The 26,442-nt window shown below is 38.8% G+C and overlaps 5 protein-coding genes across 6 annotated transcripts; 2 read left to right on the top strand and 3 right to left on the bottom strand.

Annotated features, from left to right (window-relative positions):
• Positions 1–694: 694 nt before the first annotated feature.
• Positions 695–3,267, bottom strand: LOC101300649 (S-adenosylmethionine decarboxylase proenzyme-like). Of its 2 annotated transcripts, XM_004304118.1 has the most exons (4): positions 3,121–3,267; positions 2,950–3,024; positions 2,307–2,462; positions 695–2,205 (listed from the first exon to the last, which is right to left on the bottom strand). In XM_004304118.1, exon 4 carries the CDS (start codon positions 2,028–2,030, stop codon positions 915–917), a length of 1,116 nt encoding a protein of 371 aa, XP_004304166.1. In that variant the 5' UTR covers positions 2,031–2,205; positions 2,307–2,462; positions 2,950–3,024; positions 3,121–3,267; the 3' UTR covers positions 695–914. The 2 variants fall into 2 exon arrangements, with proteins under 2 accessions (XP_004304166.1, XP_004304167.1); XM_004304119.1 differs by lacking the exon at positions 2,950–3,024 and having other exon boundaries at positions 3,121–3,189.
• A 1,628-nt stretch (positions 3,268–4,895) lies between these two features.
• Positions 4,896–9,168, bottom strand: LOC101300370 (EVI5-like protein-like). Its single transcript, XM_004304117.1, has 9 exons — positions 8,966–9,168; positions 8,127–8,358; positions 7,779–7,974; positions 6,775–6,945; positions 6,576–6,692; positions 6,007–6,204; positions 5,857–5,916; positions 5,668–5,766; positions 4,896–5,497 (listed from the first exon to the last, which is right to left on the bottom strand). The coding sequence occupies exons 2-9, from the start codon at positions 8,258–8,260 to the stop codon at positions 5,405–5,407; spliced, it is 1,068 nt and encodes a 355-aa protein (XP_004304165.1). The 5' UTR covers positions 8,261–8,358; positions 8,966–9,168; the 3' UTR covers positions 4,896–5,404.
• Positions 9,169–12,693: 3,525 nt separating this feature from the next.
• Positions 12,694–16,538, top strand: LOC101311788 (ATP-dependent zinc metalloprotease FtsH-like). The gene is made up of 4 exons (XM_004305989.1): positions 12,694–13,806; positions 14,914–15,237; positions 15,694–15,994; positions 16,284–16,538. Exons 1-4 carry the CDS (start codon positions 12,694–12,696, stop codon positions 16,481–16,483), a joined length of 1,938 nt encoding a protein of 645 aa, XP_004306037.1. The 3' UTR covers positions 16,484–16,538.
• A 1,014-nt stretch (positions 16,539–17,552) lies between these two features.
• Positions 17,553–20,422, bottom strand: LOC101300079 (proline dehydrogenase 2, mitochondrial-like). The gene is made up of 4 exons (XM_004304116.1): positions 19,750–20,422; positions 18,335–18,980; positions 18,002–18,242; positions 17,553–17,906 (listed from the first exon to the last, which is right to left on the bottom strand). The coding sequence occupies exons 1-4, from the start codon at positions 20,302–20,304 to the stop codon at positions 17,867–17,869; spliced, it is 1,482 nt and encodes a 493-aa protein (XP_004304164.1). The 5' UTR covers positions 20,305–20,422; the 3' UTR covers positions 17,553–17,866.
• A 4,914-nt stretch (positions 20,423–25,336) lies between these two features.
• On the top strand, positions 25,337–26,065 carry LOC101299789. Its single transcript, XM_004304115.1, has 3 exons — positions 25,337–25,474; positions 25,573–25,641; positions 25,776–26,065. The coding sequence occupies exons 1-3, from the start codon at positions 25,418–25,420 to the stop codon at positions 25,848–25,850; spliced, it is 201 nt and encodes a 66-aa protein (XP_004304163.1). The 5' UTR covers positions 25,337–25,417; the 3' UTR covers positions 25,851–26,065.
• Positions 26,066–26,442: the final 377 nt, after the last annotated feature.

Genomic DNA, 26,442 nt, shown 5'->3' with positions numbered 1-26,442 from the left:
TCAAAGGGATTGCCTATGTCATTGCCTTTGTGCTATCACTGTTATGTTTTGCTTTATATGCAATTCGAGATGCTATGATGCTTCAGAACAAATATGAACAGGATGAAAAGCATAGATAGCAGTTAAGAACAGCAAAGAAATTCAGGACATGTTTTGGTCTCTTATATTCTTTCATCAACTTCATTCCAGCAGTGTTCTGTGTGATTGAGATCCTTGGTAACTCACTCATTTGTAAGAACGTTCATTGCTTCAATATATATCAAAGCCAAATCAAAGCATCTTTATTTTGTTTGCATCTGTTCAATATTCCTTGATGACTAAATCTTAATTTAGTCACATGTGGATGGCTCGTTTACGTTCCATAAAAAAGAGTGCTGGCCAAGGCAACTTGTCCACAAATTCGAATTGTGCCAACTGATTTATATACATGTTCTTTGGTTTCTTCCACATTTTAGTCAAATTTGGTGGTGTTGCTTTTTCTTGTTCATTTGAAAATTCTGTATTCTTCCGATAGATACTTGCATAGAGCCCAACAAACTTCTAACAAAGTGAAAAGTACGTCTCTTTCTGTTCAGAAAGAGTTGGTTCCTCATATCAACGCCCTCAGAAAACTCACCATATGAGCTCGAAGTTGCAGAAGAAAAACCCAATGAAAGTCCGGGAAGCAATCGATACAAAGTGCTACGCAGAAACTTGCAGAATTGCATCTCCAATAGATCACAATACCATTAACACAAGAAACTGATTCATGAAAAAAAAAATTCTTAAAACAGGCTCAACTCAGTCGAGGACAATGGATCATGCAAGATCCATTTTTATTCACAAAAGAAAATACTAATACCCTACTACATTATCATAATTCATAAAACCCCCCGTGACAAATATTTTATTCATTACTATGAAAAGGAAACACACTAGTTCTTCATGCTCAAACTCTCTTCAACTTCCTCGTCCTTCTCGTCCTCGCTCCAGCAGCATTTCAGAATTGACCTTGGAGATTGAGAACCTCCGTCCTTGTTAAAGCTGTGATAGATGACTGCACCTCCTAGACCCAGCTCTTCATAGCTTGTTGATCCGCAACAATATCCGCTCAATTCCAGAGGGAACTCAAGTTCTTCACTGGCAGCAATGGTGGAATGCAGAGACACAGAGAACTCAGCTGGTTTGAAACAGTCCAGAACCCTCTCAATGAGACGAGTCAAGTTGACATCCTTGAAGTTGTAGCCCACTGTTTCAAAGCTAGCGTAGCTGAAACCATCCTCAGGTGTCACATGAATGGTAGAAACTGCATCCCCTTCAATAGAGTTCATAGAGTAGCCGCAAGGATCAAACTCAAAATCGCATATTTCAGATTTCGGGAGAATTTTCCTGATGCCAGAATCTTCAGTCATTATGGCAGCTGAACTAGCATTTGTCTTGTAAAACACAGATGCCTTCTTCCTATCCAAGCCAGTCATGCACATCTCAAGAGTGTAGGTAGGGCCTGAGGAGCGTGTTCCCCAGAATAAACTAGCCAATTCAGCTGAGGCAGAGTAAACATGCCATTTCTGAGAATTGTCAGGGCTACCCATAATGTAGGCTCTGCTTGCCAACCCAAGCTTGCTGAAATGGCCATCAAGGACAGCTACTTCCTCTGAGAAGCTACGATGCGGGGAAGGCTGAGCACCAGGAAATATGAAGCTCCCACGAGAGTACCTCACAGATCTCACAGCGAGTGAGAGGGTCTCGGCCAACTTAAGAATGGCAGGAATTGAGCGAAGCAATTTTGTTGTCCCACAAGTTTTAATGATAACCTTGTATGGGTACACAAAAAGGCTAGATTCCGAAAGGACATACGAGTCCAGATCATCATTCAACAGGGATGAAACAATGGTGCACTCAGCTGGGTTCAGAATCTCGTTGATTTGAGCTCTTGACAATGAGCGGAGGCCCATGCCTTTAGGGTCAGCAAACAGTCCGGGCTCGAAGAAACAGACCTCGAGCCTCTTTTCATATCCTTCGAATCCAATTGCAGAAACCGGTACAGCCATCTCGAATTATCAAACTAAACGACGTTGCAACAGCAGATGAAAGGAGAACGAGAGGAAGACGAGAGAAGATTGAGAGAAGTAAGGCAGAGAACTATACTAAATCTAGAATGCAGTATTAACGATCTCAAGGGGCTATGTGAACTCTTAGCAAAACTCAGGATGGCTTTCGCACGCACTGCACAGAACAATAATAAACAAAATGAAATTAGAACTCCATATATACATCACAAACCAAGAATCCCATACATCACGAAAGCACGGTAAATCAAAACTCACGTTAGAGTAAGCAGCTGATCTGAATTTCTTGATTCCACCGTGAGGCCTGACGTCTTCAATGCTGTAACCGAGAGGAGCTTCGTAAAATAATGAGGATTTACTACTGCTAGACTTCTTTTTACCACCCTTAGACTCCATTAGCTCATTCAGTTGCACCTGTAAAACAAATCAACCAAAGACTCAGCACCAATATAAACTGAATAAAAAGACGGACACAAAAGCAAGCAAATGACAAGTTAATAACAATCACACACAACCAGATCTCATACTTCAGAAACCCGAGTTCTATCAAGAGAATTCATAATCTTAACCAGCACAACAATGTCCAAAACATACCCCAATAATTTCAGAGCATAAAACAAATCTGAAACATAACCCTATCACACAATTATCATGGTAAAAAGCAGCATCTCGAGACTGAATAATGATTACAGCTATATCACAACAGTAATGTCCACACACAAAAGTTGCTCCAAATAACCAAATAATTAGGGTTTCCAACTTCCCATTACATTTTAAATAAATAAATATCACATCGATAAATTCATGGCATACATAGAACACTCAACAATAACAACAGATCAATTCTTTTTCCTCTAATATCAAACAAAATTGAAATTAAACCACAAGAAATCAAACTTACAATACTCGATTTAGATTTAACAAAATCTACGACCTCCTCCGAAAATCCCTTTTTTTTTAACCTCCAAATCAAAACCTGCAAATTCAAATCCAATTCATCAGAATGAGCGAACAATTAAAAATCAAAACAACAAATTCCAGATTGAATTGAAATAAAGGAGCAGAAACAAACCTAAAAATTGGAAATTTTGAGATGGCGACGAGAAATTTCAAAACGAAAACCCTAATTCGGATTCAGAAAACCTAGAAATTCTGATAGATTTGGCTCACGAAAACAATGAGGGTAGAGATTAACTTATAGCTTTGTTTTTCGTGAAGCTTGGAGACATTTGCGAGCAGGGTTTATATAGCAAATCCTAACCGTGTTTGCCACGAAACTTTACTTTATTTGCAGTAAGTGCCATCCTGGATTTGCCCAACAGCTGTAATTTTGTCGCCCTCTGACGATTCTGCCCCTCCGCGTTTTCTCCGGTGGCGGAGTACTACACGGAGTCGAATTAGGGGCCGCGGCGAAACGACGTCGTGAGAGTGGGAGGGGTAGTATCGGGTGCGGGTGGTGAGAGAATAGGTGGTACACGTGGCGGAGAAGATGTGGTTGTGATGAGTGTTGAATTTTTTTTCCAATAATGGGATAGAGAAGAGACCACATGAGTAAGATGCTCTTGAGCTGGCCTTTTTTGTCATTTTGCCTTCTTCTCGATCCATTCCACGCTTGTCTTGCATGGCACGGGCCCCACTTTCCAATATTCGCTCCTTTACCTTTTTATCGTCTTTCTCTCTTGCAAATGAAAAATACACGTAGAATACGGGCATTCTGTACGAAGTCTGTAAATTTTTTTTCTAGGGCTAACGTGTATCGGGTGATCACGTCATAACTCTGATCAACATCGATGGAATTCCAACTTAAATATGACGATTCCATAGTTAGACTTTTACTAACTCGTCAATATGAGATGGTTGAATTTGGGTTTTTTTAGGCTTTTTTTTAAAAAAGAAAATATATTTAAACGAGACCCTCTTAGGAGGTCACACATCCTAGTACTACTCTCGATCAAACAAGGTTTACTTAGGTAACGACTATAGTATACCACCAAGTTTTGAGGCAGTAGCCAGTGGGGTAATTACGGTTCTTTTTCAGTGTTTTGGTCAAGGACTCTGTATAATCACGTTGTAAATCTATTTCCAACAACAAAACAAATAGCAGATAGTGGTTGGGAGTTCAGCAATTGTCTAGTTAAGAAATAGTAAAACAGCCAAAAAATAACAACAGAGAAACGTGTGGGCAGGTTTAGAGGCCTCCATTTAGGTGCCTGCATTGCATGTGAGACATTTGTGCGGTTCTTGGAAGAGCCATAGTTGGCTGCTAGTATAGAGGCCGTTTCGTGTTTGAAGACACATTACTGAAAAGCCATTGACAACACACAAGGCAAACCTTTTACCTCCCCACCTCTTCAGGTCCAAAGCACAAAAATGCATCCAAGTCTATTGCGTGATCTTTCGGGTCAAGTAACTCCGCAGCAGTGTGTTGTTCATGACTACTTTGGTCCGTTTAGGCATTATCGGTTGTATATAACTATGTGTCGTGAGCGCTTGAAATAGCCCAAGAGGAACTCAGTTATAGACACACATAATGCATGTCACTTTACGTGAATTTTTGGTTCAGATAACTATACTGATGTGTATTATTTGTTAATTTAAGTCCGTATGTATGAAAAGAATAATAAAAAGCGCTCGGTTACACACAAATTTGTGTCGTTTAATATGTGTTCTAGTCGAAACATAAATCAAACTTTTATGTCAAGAAAATGAAAGAGATTCATTTTTATTAGAATTTTGGACTTAGACTTGAGAGTTGCGATTGTTGGGGACCATAAAATGTATCAAGTTGCATATTTTCAATAAAAAAATAAATTTCAATGAGATTTCATATTTTCAGTCCTTTGTGTACTGGATAATGATACAAGACAATGTATTGAACAGAAGGGTGTTACAACTTACAATGAAAGCACCAAGAAATTCAAAACTAAATTTGATATTCATTTATATTCGAAGGACAGCAGACATGAACTCACAGGGTAAGATGCGAGTAGGACTTGAGGCCTCATGTACATCAGAACTATCAACTATGACAACTTTCTTCTTCCACTACAACTAGACGGACCCAGCTCGGACATCGATCGTCACAAGCAACCGTCAATATGATCCAGGACCATCAACCATGAAATCCCCAGCTCCAGAATGGAAACTGTAGCACCCTACTACATATATTTCGAATCTAAATGTGAGAGTTGTTACAAGAATAGGGCAGCAGTTCATAACCTTGGACTTGAAAGAAGCTAAATATTATCGATACATTCTTTATACATTATCTGCCCTACATGAATTCGACTCTCTAGTTCCTACAGAAGAATGAAGAATGACGAGCTGCCCCAACTCCCCCGGGATGAGAACAACCTTCATTCAGCCGGTTTCTCATCCTTTGTAGCCTCATGGTTCTTCCCATTCTTCTTATCATACTGATGTTTCAAATCCTCCAAGCACCTGGATACCTGATGATCATCAAAACATATCCATACAAAGGCATGCATGCATTAGTGAAACAAATGAAAGTACTCAAACTGCTACACCATACAGTTTCTTTAAGAAGTGTCATGAACTTTGTAAGGTATCACACAACAAATCACACCAAACATATTAAAACAGTGCAGGAGAGAAAAACCTTGATAGAATAAGCCATTGGAAGTAACGTGTCAGGATCCATCGCATCCTCGGGGAAGTTACGCAAAGCATGAATCAGTTTCTCGAAGGGTAATTTTACCTGTCCAAAAGAAATCAAAAAATAAAACATCAATGAGGTGACATTTTTCTAGTTGCCAACATGGAGCAGAAGGATTTGTCATATACTCACCAAGTCGTCGTGACAATATTTTAATAGGGCCAAACCAACTTTAAAAACGATTTTAACACCCTGGAAAAAGAAAATAATACAAATCAATTTGTATTAGACTCCAAAGAAATATAATACTTTCAAACAGAGAATAACACAAACAGCACTAACCTCGTAGAGAAAGACATCCCAAATTCGAAGAGCCAAATGGAAAGGAAAAGAATATGAAAAGACAGTAATGAACCACTGGCTTGCATACATGCTGGGATTTATCATTTCTTCGGTAAAATGCTCTCCCAGCTTTGGCAAGTGCTCCCTTACCAACTGGTCAAACTGAAAAAGGTATTGTTGTACCAGTGGTAGACCTACCTACACAACAAGCATAAACTAACAAAGTTCAGTGCAGTGGAGCCATTTCCCCAGTTTTCCAGCAAAGGAAATAAACCAGGGTTTCACTTTGTAACTGAAGACGAAACAGATAATAATCATTTTGAACAACTACGCAAACCCCAAATCAATGTTGGGCATGCAAAAGACGAAACCAAAAACATCGTATCACAATGAGACCACAGAAATGCAAAGTGTGATATAGTTAACTGATCCAATGTATGGTTTTCATTGTTCTCTCACTTAGGATGGACTGACTGAAGTGGTTGCAAAATTGGTCTCAAGTGAAAGGACCTAACAAGTTCAACAAAGCAAAAGATAAGATGAAAGTTTTTTCATAGTGGACGGGCTACCTGATATAATCCTTCCATTGGTGCATGGACCGCTCCTTTGAGTAACGCGACCAATAACCAAAATGCATCCTCCTCGCTCATATAAAGAAGCAATAGACCGGCCAGAAACCCCATTCCCTGCATACTTTAAACCATTAACAATTACCCGGAGTGTGACATAAACTATGCACAAGAGTGAACAAACAGAAAATTGTCAAACCTGAACATATCCAACATCTCTGTCAAAGACAGAGTATGCCTTCAAAACATTGTAGAGAGACCTTTGACCAGGACCATGTCTCTGCTGGAAGAAAACATGTGAAGGGAAGGTACGGGATATATCTCGAATTATATCCAGCTCTGAAGCTGATGTCTCATATATTACTAATTGCTGCAAACACAAGCGTTTAGTTTAATTCTGAGTACGTGGATGTACAATCATAATAGAGTTCAGACGTAATATCAACTCAGGAAGTGAAAAAAAGTATCACAAATAAAGAACAGTAGTTTAAGGGTCCAGCCACCATCCAGACCAACCTAAGACCTATTTATCCTCTTCAATAACCAAAGACTCAAAAGTGATACCCTCAAATTCAGCCAACAAGAACCTAGGTCACGTATATTCAGCCACTTAATTTGACTGAAGTCATCATTGTTCTTTCGCTAGAAGTTAAGGATTTAGCTTCTTTAGGTTTTTTTTTTTTTTTTTTTTTTTGAATATGGAGGTTTGTCTAGTTAGTGACAAAGGAAAGACTTCGTCGTAATAAGCCTAATGTTTATAATTCGTTCATGAGAGTCTTTGAGATAAGCCTAATGCTTGAACACTGACGTTGGATTTACTTATCAGCCCTGGCCAACATACAACATTTTAATCTGCAAGAAGGAAAAAAAAATACAGGACACTAAGCAGGGTAACTTGATTGCAATTTGCTATAACACCAGTTTGGTTAGAATAGAATTTTGTGCATTATCAAGTACCAGCATCAGGCGGGCACCTGAATGGCAGAAGTTTAATATTTTAAATAAACAACTTCAATTCTGAAAGTACATGTGATTATCTAACTGCTGGTCAGTTAGGAAAAAGCTTTAACATAAGGCTGGGTGCAGAACTCATTTAAATGTAAAATACAGGAGGTATGTTTTTTCTCAAAAATGGCTTGTAAAGGAAGGTCAGAGATAATGTGTCATGAATGTTGTTTATAAGAAACCAAGAATAATGTATACCTCATAAACACCAGGGTTCATCAACAAAAGATCCCGACTTCCAGAGATCAACTGCCAGACCAGACCTCTTAAACAATCAGGAATTCCTTTTCTTATTCTTCTTTTGACAACATGAGGTTTTCTCCTAAGATAATGTTTCCAATCACTGCCTCCCACTCCAATCATCTTTCTCCATTTCCTAACCTTCCTTTCCTCTCTGAAAAAGTAAAACAGTTGCAGTCAATGATCATAGCAATATTGTAAACAGCAAGTGATGAAATATGAATTTTCTCATGCCCCAAATCCACCTAAGTGGATTGTTATTTAGTACTTATAGATTGACAGGAGAAGAGGAAAGGAAAGGCTTACCTCTCGAATTCCAAGGCTGACCTTCCCTTGGGTAAGCCATCAGGAGATGGTTCCTGCTTTACAAATCCAAATCTGTCCAATCTCAGTGGAGGAACTGGAACTGTCTCACTGTCATCTGTTCGTTTCTTTTCCATTCCACGATCACAAACACACACTTACACGCAACATTGTCCAACAAAACAACTTGTTCTTCCTTGACCAATCTCGTTTAATCACTTAACACAGCCAAAATCTGAAACAGGTGAAGGAAAAAGAATAGATGATACTGTTTCCCCTTCACAAATCAACCACAATATCAAGGAAGCAACAAAAGCAACTCCCAGAAACACACAAATTGCAGTATCCCAGCCGATCAATGCCAATTTGTAGCAGCCATTCTACATGACAGCAGACAATTGCTGTCGAAATGGCATTACAAAGATTATGAAAATATCGAATGCAAGCAATCTTTCAACGCATATACTGGACAACTTCAATAAGTCAATGAATATGATAGCAGACAAGTTCATAGCTATTAAAACAGGACCGATACAGCTAGTATCTCACAATGATATAGAAAACTATCAACAAAATAAATAAACACATAAGAAGATGCTCAAGCGATTATACCACCATAGAACAAAACAAAAAGGAATAACACCAATTAAACAATCACACAAAACTTTCCTCTAAACCCATTTGGCATACAAACCAAACACAACCAGTCTCTCATTTACACGATCACAAATTCACCACAATCAAAAATCCAATCTTTAACATAAAATCAACCTCCATTAATCTCAAAGCCTCAATCTTTCGAATCAAAAACCAAAACCCAGATGAGAAAAACGAAAACCAACCTGGGTTTTGTAGAATCAGAGTGGATGAATGATGGGTGGTTCTCCGTTTGGGACCTGGGATTCGATAATGCGAGAATTGTTTTGCAATCTGCAATTAGATTGAGACAGAGGAGAGCCTAAGAATGGTAGTTGGGATTATACACCAAAGCCAAATGGAGGTTTTACGCGTGGTAAAAAGCTGAGAGCTTCGTCCTCAGTGTTATGGGGAATCAACGAACAGAACAGAGGGGAAATAACGACGTCGTTTCGCTGAATTATCGGAATGTATTTTTACGTAACCGCCCCCGGAGCAGCTGAAGGTTCAGCTCCCTAACGGAACCCGCGTCGTTGGTTATTCAAAGGACGACATCAGTCATTGAGTCGTAGAGTCGATACTAAAATAAAAGGTGTTGCTAAATGTACCTAATAAACTACTTAATAGTCTCAACCCTAGCAAATAATGTTAAATATTCCAAATTTACCTTTGAAGAAACCCAACAAAAATTGTGGCTCAATTCACACACCCAGCAAACTTCTTTCCAGAACAGTATGGAAAAAAAAATTTTCTTCCCAGACAAGAGTATCAAGAGTAGTAGAGAGAGAGCATTTGAATATTGATAATTATAAATACAATCATCAAAACTAATCCCAACCATAGTCGTCATCCATGGTTTCATAGTTTGAGTAAGCTGTTATATTCAAGTTACGAATTGATTGGAAAAGATATGGTTTGGTTGGTCCCCCGGTAGAGTAGTAGCACGAATGATGAGTGCAAAAATATTTTTTGCTGGGAGAGAGTGGAGGAGAGGAGTGAGAGAGAAGTAGCAATGTCCATAGAGCAGCGTTGCAGAGAGGAAGAAGGTGAAGTAAAAACACTGAGAATTGGAGCTTTACATGTGAAAACCATTGCTCTCAAATCAAGATATGATGCTAATTCATGTGAAAAGCTATTTAGTTGATATCATGATTACAAACTACGCCAAGGTGAAACAATCATAATAGGAGCGCTTATGAGACGAACCCAGATTTGATAAAGAGGTGTTGCTGTGATGGGTTTCACTTTTTAGATGAAGTGCTGGGTGTAGATAGATATAGGGCTTAAACTAGAAAGAATGTGAGAAAAATATAAGTGTTGGGTTTAATTAGCAATTTGCTGGGTACATTTAGAAACACCCAAATAAAAATGAAAAATGATTTTTTTTTTTTTTTTTTAAACAAGAGATGAGAATCAATGATGAGTATGAGTACTGTCAATATAATTTCGTGTAACTGAAGATGGGTGTTTGACATTGACAATTAGAGGATTTGTTTACATATTCGTATTTTTACGATATCGATAATAACATGTAAAGTAAAACTGTATAACTATTAAAAAATAACACCCTTTTACTACAATGAGAATTTAAAATATCTTCTTACACACCGACATAGAAGAAGTACAAAGTCTATTGAGAAAAATAAAAATCAGTGAAAATCATTAATTTGTAATTTACTATAATTTGGTGAAGGTTAGATCACCATGACCAGTACAAGAATTTGATGGCTTTTGCTGATTTTTTACTTCTTGCCTATATGTTTAATCTTTTCCAATATCTCAAAGTCTCTGTTTAGACCTGACAAATGTGTACGTATACTGTATAGTTGCTTTAAATGCTAATTTCTTCCTTATGTCGATTTATAGCTTTCCATCACACCATAAAAGGCTAAAGAGTCCCGACCTTAGGCATACAATTTGGATACATAAGAATCCCTTTTTTTCACATATAAAGTGTGAAGTTTAGCCTCATTTTCATGAAAATACTAATTGTATAGTAATGTATGTTATTTGATTAAGTGTTTTGATGCTCTGGGGTAGCCTCCTCTGTGTAGGGTGGTCTCGGAAGTAATCAAATAATGATAGGTCATGGTTTTATCTCTTCCTCCTTGAGTCTTAGCCAGGTTGGTGACTTGTCTCGTTTGCTATCACGGAAGATTGATCATAGCGATTCATCACATGGTCTTCAACATAGAGATTGCTTAGTGTTTACTAGGTAGGTTTACTAAGTATTTGTTTCTGTACAATCCTGGATAGGGTTGCAGAAGCTGAAGGCGTGTCCGCTGGATTACTAGCTTTCCTCGTTGACCTGTAAACGAAAGGATGACCGGGGGCTTCCGGTCTTTCCTCCTTCGATGGCTAAGTCAGTATCGGTTTATTGAATGCAATAATCAGGGTAGTTAATGATACCTGACAAGCTGGTGGCTGGGCCGTATTTATGGCCCAAGGTGGGTTTACTTTGCTTAGAAACCGATGTGAGACGTCCACCCTTGTTTGTTGTTTCAAATGTAGACTTCCCTTATGCCTTCTGCAATCGTTCCAAGCCCAACGTAACCACCAAGGATGGGCCCGGCCCACCCTACTTATAGACGGGAACCTCGGGGCGGCCTAGGTTGTGATGGAATGTCTGTTAGTTTACGGGCTTGGGAGAGTTTCATGCACAACCGACTACAGTAGTTTCGCAGGATAAGCCCCCGTGGGCGGATTATGTTCATGTTGTTGTATTTACTCTCAAGTTGTGAAAATTAACGTCCTTGGATAAATAAAGTAAAAAAAAAAACAACTCACATTCATATAAAGAGGATTAATGAATTATTGAATGGAAAAGAGAATCCTAACAACTTTACAACATTGCTCATAACATTCACCTAGGCACTCAATCGGATAAGAGGTACCATTTTTTTGTTCCGTAAGGGGAAAAAAGCCCAGAAAAAAAAAACAACACTAAAAACTAACCAGCATTGTTGGTATTGAAGCACCTAGCTCTAGTAGTTCCTATAATGTTATCGAGCGAAGCCTCAGTAGCTAAAGCAGGAGGATCAGTGAAGGTACATAATAGCATGAAAAGTACTACTCTTATCCAAGAGATCAACAACTGTGTTTCTCTTACGGTGGACATGTTGTAACTGAAGCTCATCAAACTCGTTCATAATATTCTTGCAGTTCATCCCCAATGGATGTATTTCAATGTTTTCACTCTGATCAGATTGACCAGAATAACAGAGTCAGATTCCATAATCGACTCATTAATATTAAGGCTCAGAACCATTTAGAGACCATGAAAGAAGCCCTAAGTCTCAGCTTGAAGCATATCACCTGACCCAATGTTCACCATGAAACACCCAATCCAAACGTCAGAATGATCTCTACTGACACCCTCGCACCAATATCACAATACTATGTTCATAAGAGGTACCACATTAGGAGAATTAGTGCTGAGAGGTTAGGGAGGTCCAACTTAGAAGTTAGAACCAAAGCAACAATAGAAAATGGACCAGAGGGCCATATGGGCCCAAGAACTCTTCCGAGTTAAAACTCTTCTGCGGTCACAACCACAGCCAAGAAACAGAACACCCATCCACAGAATAACACGTGTAAATATCTAAAGGAAAACAATGAGAAATACCTGACCAAAAATAAATGAAAAAAAAAGGCTTTGGAGATAATTTCCCATTCCTTTGCAACTGTCTTTCTTCCTTCCTCTGTTTTCATGGACTCAACCAGCACCGTCCTTTCTCTTGCTGCAAGCTCTTACAGGTTTCAATGGTGAACCATCACTACCAGGTTTCAAGTCCTCATTCTGGGTTTCCTTTTCTCAAATTCCACATCTTTATGTGATTGCTGTACTAGTATTGTGGCAATGGTGCTCATACGGTTAGTGGGGTTTGGTATTACATTTGAGTAGATAGATTGGTTTTGTTATAGTGGTACACACATGGCTTGTTTCTCTGTTGTTTGCAATACTGGGTTTTACCCTGTCCATAATAATTTAGGAGTTCATGGTGGAAAGCCCAAGTCTTTTGGCAAATTCAGAGACTTTTGTTGTGATTCATTTGCTTTTAGTTCTCCTAGATTTGATATAGGTTGCAAATTTCAACATGGGTTGGTCTGGGACAGTGAGCTCTGGCCAGTCACTAATGGAAAAAGTGGAGCTCATTTACAGAGATATAATAATAATGATGGTAGTAAATCAAAACATGGGTTGCGTTGTTATAGCAAAATAGGGCCACTGATAAATGAGAACAGTGCAAATAAGCAGATCAATTTAGGGAAAAAGGGTGGCAGTAATTCGAGGAAGAGGTTTTCGTTAAGATTGCGTCCGAGAGTGCGGTTATTAGCTTTGAAATTGAGAAGAGTGTCGATCCGGTCAATGTTGATTGATGTTGGGATCTTATTGAGAAATAATAGAAGAAAAGTGACTCTTTTTACTTCGATTTCGATGGCACTGGGAATGTGCTATCTTTTTTTAAGGTTAACAGCAGTGCCGTCTCCAAAAATGGTACCGTATTCAGAATTGGTTACAAGCATACGGAATGAGTCTGTTTCGAAAGTTCTACTTGAGGAGGGATCTCGTAGGATATATTATAATACACACTCTTCCCTTGTTGGGAATTCTCAGTTGTCGAATGAAGAATTACCAAGTGATCAGACTGAGAATGTGGCCGATGAGGTTGCAAGTGATGATGGTCAAAAATCAGGTCAAACATTGAACCGGAATGTATTGAAGAAATTATCAGTGTCTCGATCTTCAGCTCCTGAATGGCAGTTTTCCACCAGAAAAGTAGATCACGATGAGAAATTTCTTCTTAGTTTGATGAGAGAAAAGGGGATTACATATGGCTCAGCTCCTCAGTCAGTGTTGATGTCAATGAGGACTACTTTGATAACCATAATATCTCTGTGGATTCCGTTGATGCCATTGATGTGGCTTCTTTATCGTCAACTTTCTGCTGCTAGTAGCCCAGCTAAAAAGCGGCGACCTGATAATCAATTGGTTGGGTTCGATGATGTGGAGGGAGTTGATGCTGCCAAATTAGAGCTTATGGAGGTAATTATCTAATCTCTTGAATTCACTTTATTTATCTGTGTTTTATTTTACCATTGCCTTCATGCTTAAATAGTTGACAATTAGCATTACTTCTCTTGATTTGGAACTGTGGAGATCTTTCATTCTTTTAGCTTCAGTTATACACCCATAGGAGCTAGAAAGCTTTAGCCGCCTCCAGGACTGGATAAAAATTAGAAAGATTGTAATCCATCCATTAGGTACAAAGGTAGCACTTAAATGAAAACCAAAAGAATGCAGCTTCTGTCTGTTGTTGAAATTTTCTGATCGTAGAGCCAAAATTCATAAATAGAAAAGAATTCATGGAAATGATGGTTAAAATGAGCTAGTTTTGTGCTACTTCAAGCAATAGTTTACAAGTAATGGCATTTTCCGAAACTCCAAATCAAGTGCTGTAACTGTTGTATAAAAGGAGCAAGAATATCTTTTCATTTGTTTACAAAAGCGACACAACAAACAATTTCAATTCTTTGCACCCCTACACACCTCTATCCTGAGGTTCATGTGCAATGAATTTCCATACAATTATAAGGACATTATCGGTCTGCAATCAGGAGTTTCCAGGTGTAATCTAGCTTCTACATATTTCAGCCTGTTAATTGATATGAAAGAGCTAAGATAAGGTTGCTGGGTAAATTGCTGATGCAGTGCACAACTGGGTTCTTTACTCTAAAGAGTACCCTTTACGCAAGTCACACTTTCTTTTTATCAGAACTAAACATTAATTGAAACTTGGTGTTTTTGAAAAGGGAAATTGTTGGTGCAGACCATGAATCAAAAACTTTTTATCTAGATCAGGTGCTGGGATGATTTCCCTAGGCTTTGCTGCAAGCCTAATCATGGTGCTCTGTCTTGCAGCTTATATCCATTTATGTTGATATAGTTTATGAATGTGTCTCATTTTTATAAAATGTGGTTGCCAAACAATTAAAACACGTTCAGATAAGGGGATCTATTTAGGTTGTATGTACAAATAAAGGTCACTGAGTATTTATTGTGAATTGTGATACAATTCTTGTTACTACACACACATGGTATATTACTTTATTTCTTTCATTTTTGTTTGTTGATATACTTCTTGTTTTGTAGATAGTTTTATGCTTGCAAGGAGCCATTAACTACAACAAACTAGGAGCAAAGTTACCTAGAGGTGTATTGCTGGTGGGTCCTCCAGGAACAGGGAAAACACTACTTGCTCGTGCAGTGGCTGGAGAAGCAGGTGTACCGTTTTTTACTGTTTCTGCCAGTGAATTTGTTGAGATGTTTGTTGGAAGAGGGGCAGCTCGCATTAGAGACCTATTTAATGTGGCAAGGAAAAATTCACCCTCAATCATATTCATTGATGAGATTGATGCAGTTGGAACAAAGCGTGGTAGAAGTTTTAACGATGAGCGTGACCAAACACTGAATCAGGTAATCTAAGATTCAGTTCTTTCCACTTATGTTAAAAGAAAACTATCCAGTTTTGTCATCCTACCATGCTTCATTCTCATCCAGCAATATCAACTTCTCTATAATGTTGTTGTGTTCCTAATGACTTTTCATATTGAATAACATATATGTTTTGATTGTAGATCACTAGATCAATAAATCTTGGTAGTACTTGAGAAAATTCTTTTGTTCAATACCCTTAATATTATTTTTCTTTCTACTTTCTTTTGATATATCACCCCCACTAGAACCCTTTCCAGCTTTTCTTGCTTATTTATTTGACAACAATCATATACTGTCACATTCAATATTGGAACATCGCTCTTTCTATTTTATTTTATTATTATTAACCTTCGTTTTGATATTCAATTATGCAATCTAATTTATAAAACAGTAATCTGAGACTCTAATTTGGCTAAACTTTGTCTCTTCTTTCAGTTGCTGACAGAAATGGATGGATTTGAGTCAGATTCAAAAGTAGTTGTTGTTGCAGCGACTAATCGGCCTGAAGTATTGGATCCAGCCCTTTGTAGGCCAGGCCGCTTCTCAAGAAAAGTAGTTGTTGGAGAACCAGACGAAGATGGAAGGAGAAAGATCTTGGCTGTACATTTGAGAGGAGTTCCTTTGGAGGAAGATGCTAATCTTATCAGTAATCTTATCGCTTCTCTGACACCAGGTTTTGTGGGGGCTGATCTCGCAAACATTGTCAATGAAGCTGCTTTACTTGCTGCTCGTAGGGGTAGGTTGAAGTATATTGTACATTAGCACTCTGTTTTTTTCTATCTCAAATTGCACTGTTTCTTCTCACTATAAAAGTATGACCACATTTTAAGTTTAGGTCTCTCTGAGTGAAATTCATATATCTGCTGCTCACACCTGCTCTTCCAGAGCCTAAAACGTCCTAAACTCTTCCCTGTTCACGCCTTATTGTTTTATTTGTGCCTTACTGATTGATGCAATGTTTATGTGAGTTCTACCTTTATTAAGGGAATTGCGGTGTCTAAAATATGTCAGTATTGCTTCCACAGGTGGTGAGAGCGTGACTAGAGAAGATGTGATGGAAGCGATTGAAAGAGCAAAGTTTGGAATCAATGATAAGCGACTTAGGCCCACAACAATAAGCAACGAGCTGGGGAAACTCTTCCCATGGATGCCTTCTCTGACTGGAAAGAATAGTACAAGACAAGATGGATCGCAAGGGCCATTAGGATACCAAGCTCTGAGCTGAGTATGTACCTTACAATTTTAGTGATAGTCACACACATATTACATTAAAAATTAATCTTTTAATTTTTGATGATAGAAATTTTGATTTTATACTTGTCTTCATCTGCTGAAGAAATTTATCTGGTGAAATGATTGGAAAATGGCAAAGTTTTAGTATCCAGTGAATGCTGCATTTAGGCATTTAGCTGGATTTGCATAGGGTTTTACAAAAGTGGCTTAGGCAATCAAAACTCTAATTATTATATAGACAATGCTATATTCTCTTTGGTTGAAAGTCATTTTCCAAGTGGGATATGTTAATGCTTGTTCCTTTATTGGTTTATATATATGGTAAGCTTTTGGCATCCAACTATCCATGTGAATGCTCATTAGCATTTAGCTGAATATACAAAGGTATCTTAGGCAATCAAAACTCTAATTATTATATAAAAAATGCTTGGTTCCCTGTGGTTGAAAGTCATTTTCCAAGTGGGATGTGCTTCTGTTGCGTGATTCCCTTGTTGGTTGAAAGTCATTTTCCAAGTAGAATGTGCTAATGCTGTTCTTGTCAGCAGGCATAATGACTTTGAGTAAGACTAATCTCCTACTTTGTTGGAATACCCTGTGATTTATGTGTGATTTTGACACCCACTAATTTAAATTATACAACATGTTAGCTACATTGGAAACGAGCATGCTTTGTGATACAATATGAATATTTCGCCAGGCTGCTGCATTAGGGGCTCCAGAAGTACACTGCTGCATGTGTTCATTGTTTCTTTTATATAGATTAAACTATGATATCTGCTGGATTATTGTACCATATTTACGTACAAGCATGAGGGAAGTGTTTTCTTTGATCTGTGTATGGATTTCTTTAATTTATCTTTATGTGATGAAATTCTAAGGAAAATGAACATGGTATGGGTAATATGTGCCCGCCCGCATGATATTCTGATCTTGACATGCACAAGCATTTCCTATTGTCTCTTTGCTTCTATTCTTGTCGATGTGTTTTAATATTCAAGTCCTGATAGATTCTTAGTCAATCACACATCAGCTGTTCCTATCTGGTTAAGGAAGACATTATCTTCCATTCTAAGACTAGCACATCACATTTTTGTACACCGTTCTAGTACTGGTCCAGTAGTTGTGGTTTACAAGCAACGTAAAATTTGACTTTTATTCATCATCAGCATGGAAGTGGAAGTAAGGACCTGTTTGCAGTCGAGATTACAGCTTAATGCCCTAATCTATTAGGGATTTGCAGAGCACAACTTTCCTACAAACACATCTTCATTATTCATTCCAGTAACTGTGCATTTCACCACATTTACCAAGTATTTACAATGTTGGTGGTGAACCGCCAAGCTTGTTGTTGTACATAAGCCTTATAGTTTTTGCCTTAGAAAATTGCTGCTTTGAGTCTCCTTTTCAACTCCTCCCTGTATGAAAAGAAATACCAGAGTACACATTAGAATCACATCCAAGTTTTTATGTTATGGATTTATAGGTGATTTGCTTGAAATAAAATTATTACCTGGTAAGGTGTCTGTCTAGAGTTGAGGCAGATAAAAGCCCTCGGTTTTCTTCAGCCCTCCGTAAAAGGTATGGCATCACTAATTCTATTGGTCCGAAGGGCATATACTTGCTGACTTGAAACCCTGCATTTTTTAGACCAAAGGAAAGTGCTTCTGCCATTCCATACAGTTGAGCAAATTCGAGCTTCTGGTGCACCTTGCTGACCCCAATTTCATGTGCTTTTTTCACAGCCAGTTTCCCTGTATGCATTAAAAAGTTCACGTCAGGCATATTAGCTCAAACCTCTAGAGATGATTTTCTACAGGTTGTGAAAGTGTTTTTAGTTCATTACCTGATTCTACGTTATGGGTTGCAAGAACAACAGCTCCGGAGCCATTTCCAATTTTCTCAAGCATGTAAGAAGCACACTCGTTGAAGCATGCGTGTGTTTCCTCAATGCTGTTGTGAATGGGAGATGGATAGCCCAAGGCAGAAGCTTTTTTACTTTCACTAGACATATAAGCACCCCTCACCACTTTGAACCCCATGGGAATGCCCATCTTGTCTGCAGCCTCGGAAGCTAGCAACATTCTTTCCTTTGCATCTTTCAAGTAAGCTTGGATTGTTCCGTAAACAATTGGGTTGTCATCTTTGTTGTGCTTGATTGCTGAAGCATATGTCAAGTAATCAATGGAAGGTTGAATCGATGTGTACTCTGCATCCACGGATAAGGGGACATTGGCTTCTAGGCACTTTTCGGATAGCCTTTGTAGTCTTTGATGGACCAACTCCAGATCACGCTCTTCTTCTGGAGTTAAAGGTTCTGGTTTTTCCATCGTATGATAGAGCGGGCTGGATTCCGAGAAAATGGGTAGAGTCTCATGCTTCCATGGAAGATTGAGAGAAGGGTCTCTCTGTTGCCATCTCAGCAAGTCACTAACACGCTCCAGAAGCTTCATGGGGCAAATCGCAGTAATCTTCAGTATAATGAAGCTCACCTGTAACACGTTAACAACATCATTTTCAGTTCAAGCTAATTTACTTGTCCAGAAGTGCTTTTCTGACTAGTCACGGTCAGGATTGGAACGTATCAAATTGGAATCAATGATCCTATTTGCTAGCTAAGATTCAGCTCGTATATACAGCTTTCACAAGAGCACAAATTTATCTACTTTTCCAACTAGCTGAGATCAAGCCAACTAACAAGTTACCACAACACTAAACCTATACGGCGGCTAAAATTCTAACAAAAATAAATAAATATCAGTTTCAAGAATAGAAAGAAGTTTGAAAAATCAGTTCTAAACTATTCATAGTATCACTATAAGTATACATGGTTATTAACAAGATCCGAACTTTAATCTCCAGATTTTTAACTCCAAGGGTTAAGAGCATTTATCGGAAACTAAACTGAACACTTAAACGAGTCAACTTCAAACTTATTTCCGTTCGAGCTTGCACTACTTCACCATCACTTCATCAGTTGTTACAATTTGACCGGAAATCAGAATGATTCCGATCAAGCTAAAACCCCTAGTAAATAATCCAAAGTCCGAACTCCGATGGTCTAGTCCGAGCTCCGGTTACCTACATGGCACGTCAGAGTGACATGCGCTACTCCACGTGGCGGGACTAGACCGAGTAGGACCCACAAAACCTACTTGGCACCACGTCGTTTGAACACAACCTTAAGCTTAACCTAGAACCAACCAGAGTTTGGAACCACAAAAAAAAAAAAAAGTCGGAAGATTTGAGTTGATTACTTACAGAAGAACGAGGAAGCGACTTGGTGGATTCAACGGTGTCCAAGAAGCCCTGCAAGTTCCGATCACACGACTCGTTGTCGCTGGCGTACTCTAACGCGTAGACCAGCATGCCCCTCAGCCCCGCCTCGTTTAGCGCCCGAATCGACTTACCGGTGCCGACGGCGTCCTCGCCAGCGCAGAAATGCTCATAAAACGTAGACCTTATAAACCCCAAAATGAGATCTTTAACCACCGGCGTCGTCATAAGCTTCGACTTCATCATCCACATTCCCAAATCCACCATCGGCTCCATCGCAACCATGTGCAGATTCGCCGCCGAACGGATGAGCTTCGCCGTAGGAACCGACTCAAACAGCCTGTTGTTCACGTCGTCAAGGTTGAACAACGCGTCAGACTTGGGCAGCAGCAGCTGTTCCGCTAATCCAGGGTTGTGTTGTTGTGCCTTCTCTGGGAAGGTAATCGGCGAAAGGGCGGAGATGGTGGTGGAGGAAGCCGAGTTGAGAGGTCGTAGCGTCTTGAGGATTCTCTGTGCTGAAGGGATCACACGGTTTGCCATTCAAGGGTTGATGCTAGCTTTGTATGATGAAAATTTTGGTTGAATATATTTTTCTTTCTCTATAGGGAGGATCTTTGCAAACTGCAACTCTCTCTGTTTTTTTGGTTTTGCTATTTGTGAGTAGTGACGCCCCCTTCCCCTGTTCTATATAGTCAGTTTTAGAATTAGTAACCGCTCTGTAATTCGGTAAAAAAAGATTTCGTGTGCTGGAGCCACCTAAGGTTTTGACTGTTGACCAGGATTTCTGCGATCGGTGTTGGTTGGTTAATTTACTTTACTGACAGTAAACCTCGGATGAACTGGATAATTACTGAGGAAAATTTGGATGCTCGAACGGTGACAGCTAAGGGGAGACGCGCTGTTTGGGAGCGTGGGAGTGACGGAGGCGATAGGCACGTATAACGAGAGGCGGTGAGGGATTTGCGGGTGGAAGTGGGTGAGAAAGAGTACGTGGATCCACGAAATGTTACGTGCTTCTTACGTCACTGGGATTAAGGTTTCTAATTATAATACTTAGTCAGAAATTTTGAAGAAATGGATTAATTGGTAAGAAATATGTGGATTTGGGAACTAATTTTGGGGAATGTCAAAAATGATGAGACCTGAAAGTCTCTACTACATTCTTACCTTAACAGAAAAAACAGTTGAGCCTAAAAATCTCTGATCTGATTATCTGTTTTGAAGGGTTTTCATTAAATAAAAAACAGGAAAATGGAATCTGGAATAAAAACTATTTATTAGTTTTGAATGTAATATTCTGTTAACAAATTTGCAGAGAATATTCTTCATTGATGTTGAGATGAAATATCATGATCAGATTCTCTGTTTTGCAACTTTTCAATAAAAATAGAAACTGGCATGGAATCTAAAAGTAAAATTATCTATTAGTCTGTTACCAAATTTGCAAAAAACATTCTTCATTGATGTGGAAATCGAAACAAAATAACATCTGAATTTTGTTTTAGCCTAAAAGAGAAACTCTGAAGAAAATTACCAGAAGTTTAGCTAAGGAATCAAAAACTCGTTAGTTTTAGTGCAAATTTAAAGAGAACAACCTGCTATAGGGGTCAGTAGTTGCATTGAGTCGATTCCATACGGGAAAGCTGACTCTATATTCAACAAAAAGAATGCAAAGGTTTAATTTGTTGTTTGATTATGCTTGAAGTCATGCATGCAACAATTCTGGAACACCATCAAACGTCTTGATTTCTGCTGTGAATTAAGCAATAGGGTTATTAGCTGGTCGGCAAAGTTAACCAGCCTGGTCGATTTGTAATCAGCGTCGATGATTCTTGGGAATACTTATCTATTTTGGCATCTGAACAATTGTTTCCTTCCTTCTGGTTGAATATTATTCCGACTGATAGACCTAAAATTTTGTATATAGTAACAGTTTTTGCAGATATCAAGAGGATTACGCATTCTTGCTCAGAAAAATGAAGTCTAACTGATGACTATTCATGAGTCATGACTATGCAGAATATGATCTCCACCTATTGTGTTCAGTCTTGGTAACGAGTTAATGCTCATATACGACTAGTCGGACCAGAATTGATGGGAGTGGATCGGAATCTTCAGGTTGAATCGTGTGATGAAGAAGATATCGAATATACTTTTTGAATAGGTTTGAAGAATATCAATATGGATCAACACCATCTAGCGTGTTGGTTTCTTCTTCTACAAAGATTTATTGATTTTAAATTCTATTCACATTTGCAGGTGGCCGGTGCATGTTGATAAGTAATTTACACTATGTCAGTGAAGCAGGTAAGAATAGTGCAGCTAGGGCTAGCTGGTCGCGGAGGTTGGCCGGCCAGAATTAAGATGAATGTTGATACTGCGTTGGATATGCATGTATATATGTCCATGAAGCGTTTGTATGTGTAATGGTGTTACCGTGTAGATCATATTCCCAAATAGAAAGATCTTACGCCGAGTACAGAAGATTCTCTACGTCTTTAGATGTGTGCAAAGCTAGGTCCTCATGAACTATATTTTTATTGATTTGAGGACTTGGTTTCTACAACCTTCCTTAATATATAGTTTCCTCCTTTTTGTTTGATAATCAAACATTTCTACGTACATTTACAAAGAAGAAGAAGACACGGATCCAGCTACAAAGAGTTCTCTAGTGCAGGACGCATGTACGTTCGTAGTTGCCAGACCTGGCGGTGTTCTTGAAAATTCATTCGAAGAGGGTTTGCAATATGAGTTTCTCAGCAGTCTTGTGACGTACAGTTAATTGTACCCGGCTGAAGCCCCAATTCCCCAAATCCAGAAAAAAAGAAAAGGAAAAAACAAGAAAAGAGAGAGTAAGAACAACAAGAAAAGAGACGGTAATTAAGAACATGGGCAACTATCCTTAATTCCTTATGTTAACTCTCTAGTGTTTTTACATTGTTTGAAGTTTAACAACTAAATTGTTGGAAGCTAGATATAGATCACATCAATATTGAGACATACTATGTTCTCTTGGTGGTTAACATTACATTATGATTCATGTACAAGTAATCACCATGCCACAACTGTCACATCCCGACCCTTATATTTTTACTTTATTTACTAGCTTAATTATAATAAGAATTTTATCGTCTCTTTCATTGAGGTAATAGTTTAATTGGTCCCTAAAGGTGTTTTAAGGGACGATTAATTTCGGGGAATTATTTGTGGGAGAAAATATGACGATGGTAAAAATGGTAAATTTTAGCTAGTAAAAGATAATTTTTATTCGGGTATTATTTTTTTCAGGGTGTTTTATTTTTAGAGTTGGGTAGTATATAGGTGATGGACCGGGTTGGACAGGCTCAAACCCAGCCCTCACTTTTCTTTTTTCTCCCTCTCTCCCTCCCGGTTTCCACTCCCGAGCTCCCTCTCTTCTTCCGCCGGAAACCTCCGCTCGCCATTGTCGTCCAGTCAAGCAGGGACGCCGCACCACTCCAACACGGTATGTCGTCCTCCCCGCCGCCTTCCTGGGCTAGTGAGCGGCACTGCAGCCCCGCCAATTGGAGGAAATCCTCCTTGGACGCCATTTGTCTTCTCGCCGGAGCTCCCTCCTCCGGCCACCAAAACCGACGATCCTTGACTCGTTTTGTAGCCCTCCAACTCAGCAGCCTTGCCCTAAAAGGACTCACTTCCTCTTGAGCTAGGTAAGGAGAAATTTGAGGTGGAAGTTTTGTGGTGTTTTTGATGTTTTTAGTCGATTACCCTAGTTAGGCTTGGAATTAGTGTTTGTGCTAGTTAGGAAAGTTGTAGAGCATGATGAGAGGAAGATGCTGTCAAAATTTCATAGGTTTTGGAGGTCGCCGGAATCGGCCTCCGGCCGCCGCGGTTTGGGAGATTTTTAGGGTTTTAAATGTGGAATATTAAGGGGATTATATTGAAGTGAGTTATGAAATTTTTGGATGAGTTTTGGATAGGTTTATGAATTTCCGAAGTGTGGTATTTTTGGCGGTTAATTAATGAAGAATCCGGCCGTAGGATTTAAGTCGTATTTTTGGGGAGGTTGTATTTACGACTGTCAAGTATGATATTTAAGTTCGGATCGTTTCGATTTAAAAATATCGAAGTTAGGCAATGATGAGCGTATTTATGGCTCTCGGGTAATTTTGCCTATTTTGATTAAATATTGGATTGTTAGTTGGAAAATTAATATTATATTTGAAACAGGACGTGAGGAAGCTCGAGCAGACGAGGCCCCAGATCGACATCAGGCTTAGGCCTAATTTGTGAGTGGACTTTTGTTTTAAATAAAATGCATGCTAGAGTTCATTGTTGAACAATAATTGTTACGGAATATTTTGACGTCATTTTAATTTGACGAATTTTATTTCTCTTGGAGAGTGGGATTTTCGGTGGATATAAATATGTATTTATGAGAGAGTATGTATATAAAATGCTAGCTAGCCATATGTGTCTGTCCACCTTAATGGCGTAGCATATAGCCGCATTATGGTGTGACGTGAGCATTGGACGTGAGCGTAGTAGCCCTATTTGAGTGTTTAATTCATATAAGGGGTATGGACACATATTTATACACCCGTCTGTCCACCTTAATGGCGTAGTGTAGCACCGCATTAAGGCGTGACGTGAGCGTTGGACGCGAGCGTTGTAGCCCTATATAGACCCATGAATTTATATAGGGAGTATGGACGAGTGTAAATACATACATATATTATAGAGTCTGAGAGGCTCGATATTTTATGAGATAAAAGTTTTATCGCTTGCGGCATGCATTTGATTTTTCCTTAGAAATTAATTTGGGGAAATATAAATATTTTATTTATTATTTTATTTTTGTCCACTCACTCTAACGTTATTAAATGTTTTCCCTTAGGCCATTCGTTTTAAATTGCCCAGTCTGCAGAGTTCGGGTTGGATCTAGTAGGAGGCGAGGCATAGTCACCCGCATTTCCGCCAGTTTTCATCAGTAGGTTACATGTTTAACCTACTCGTGTTTTCTTGCTTCCGCTAGTGTGTAGTAGCTCTGAATACTTTGGGATTATTGTATATTATGTTTAGAATTTCTGAAGGATAATCATGTGATGTTTGGACGTGTTGTATTAAGAGTGTAATTTGGAATTTTTGAGTTAGGGTTGTCCATTTTCAAGGGAGATTTTATCAATCTTTTCAGTAAATTTTCCTTGGAGGTGGTCCCCGCACGACTTACTCCGGATTTCAAGGTGAAATTCGGGGTGGGTCGTGTCAACAACGGAATGTGACGTGTGCGTCGACGGTGCGTATATATATGATAACCGACATTTTATTACCAGAAAGCTGTCCAAATTCCCAACAAGCAGACCATCCAATTCTCCAAATTAGGTAATATGGAAAATAACCTTCCAAATTGGAAAATACTTAATTTATACACCAAAATAATTCATGAAGGAATCACCCAATAACTCGGTGAGAAGCAGCCTGGTCTTTAGCCCGAACCTTACGCATCGACCATATGCGTAGCTCGACACTTGTCAAGCAAGAAATTGGATTCAAGAAGCTATATATACTCCTCACTAGTATTCTCAACATTTTCATCAAGCAAATTTGAGTTAGTAATCATCTCGATCTATTATCTCCTGTGTATTTGTCTATAACAAATTAAGACTTACAGATTAATATGGACAACTCCCAAAGAGCTTCTCATCAAGCTGGCCAGGCCAAGGGCCAAGCTCAGGTGAGAATGTAGTTATATTTTAACTAGATTTCGTGGTCACAATGATGGTGATCGATGGCTAAATTTTGTTAATTTTATCATATGTTTGCCTAATGTAGGAAAAGGCCAGCAACTTGATGGACTCTGCTAGCAATGCTGCCCAATCTGCCAAGGAATCAGCCCAAAATGTATTCTGAAATTTTCCTCATTCGTATATATTCAGCAATTGAGTGTTACGTACATTTTCACTCTTTTATAACGTATTAGCTAGAATCACAATCTCCAGTAGTAGAAATAACTTATGGCATAACTTGTGTTGCAGGCTGGTCAGCAAATGCAGCAAAAGGCTCAGGGAGCTGCTGATTCAGTTAGGGATGCAATGGGAGGCAACAAATGAAGCTGATCGATGAAGAATGTCGATCATCATTAGCCTTATTCTTTTGTTTCCTACATATTTAGCCTCCACCTTTGTTTTTGTTCCACACATTTTTATCGTTGTGCGTTGAGTTTTGCTTTTGAGGTTTTACCTTTCTTCTGATCTTGCAAGAAGAAAGTTTCCACATTGTTATCACTTGCTATTCAATAATTCCAAGGGCATTTCATTTTTCCTCCTCTAGCATGGCAAGCACCAGTATCGAATGAATGCTTGATATTAAAATCGATTTCGGATTGTAATTGTGGCATGGATTTTTTGTTAGCTAGATTGCCGAACATGCACTGATCGATGGATCTGTTTGGACTTTGGCCGATATAGAGAAGCTTTTAAAATCAAGATCTCTCAAGTGCAGCATATTAATTCACAATGCAAACTTGTCATTTTGGTATAGAATGCGAGCACGTATTGAGCTTATTCTTCTTTGAGTAACTGATTTCCCTAGTAGAGTTTCTGATGCAAAATTAACCAACCTAAAATAGCTAGACCGGCATGAGCACAATTAGGGTGCATCTCAGTGATCTCACAGACCCTATACCCAGTCGAAGAACGAGGA

The sequence above is a fragment of the Fragaria vesca genome, linkage group LG6 (genome assembly GCF_000184155.1).
Source record: "Fragaria vesca subsp. vesca linkage group LG6, FraVesHawaii_1.0, whole genome shotgun sequence".
In the NCBI taxonomy this organism is placed as follows: Eukaryota; Viridiplantae; Streptophyta; class Magnoliopsida; order Rosales; family Rosaceae; genus Fragaria; species Fragaria vesca.
The sequence above is the reverse complement of the archived record's forward strand: the minus strand, read 5'-3'. Positions and strand labels throughout refer to the sequence as shown.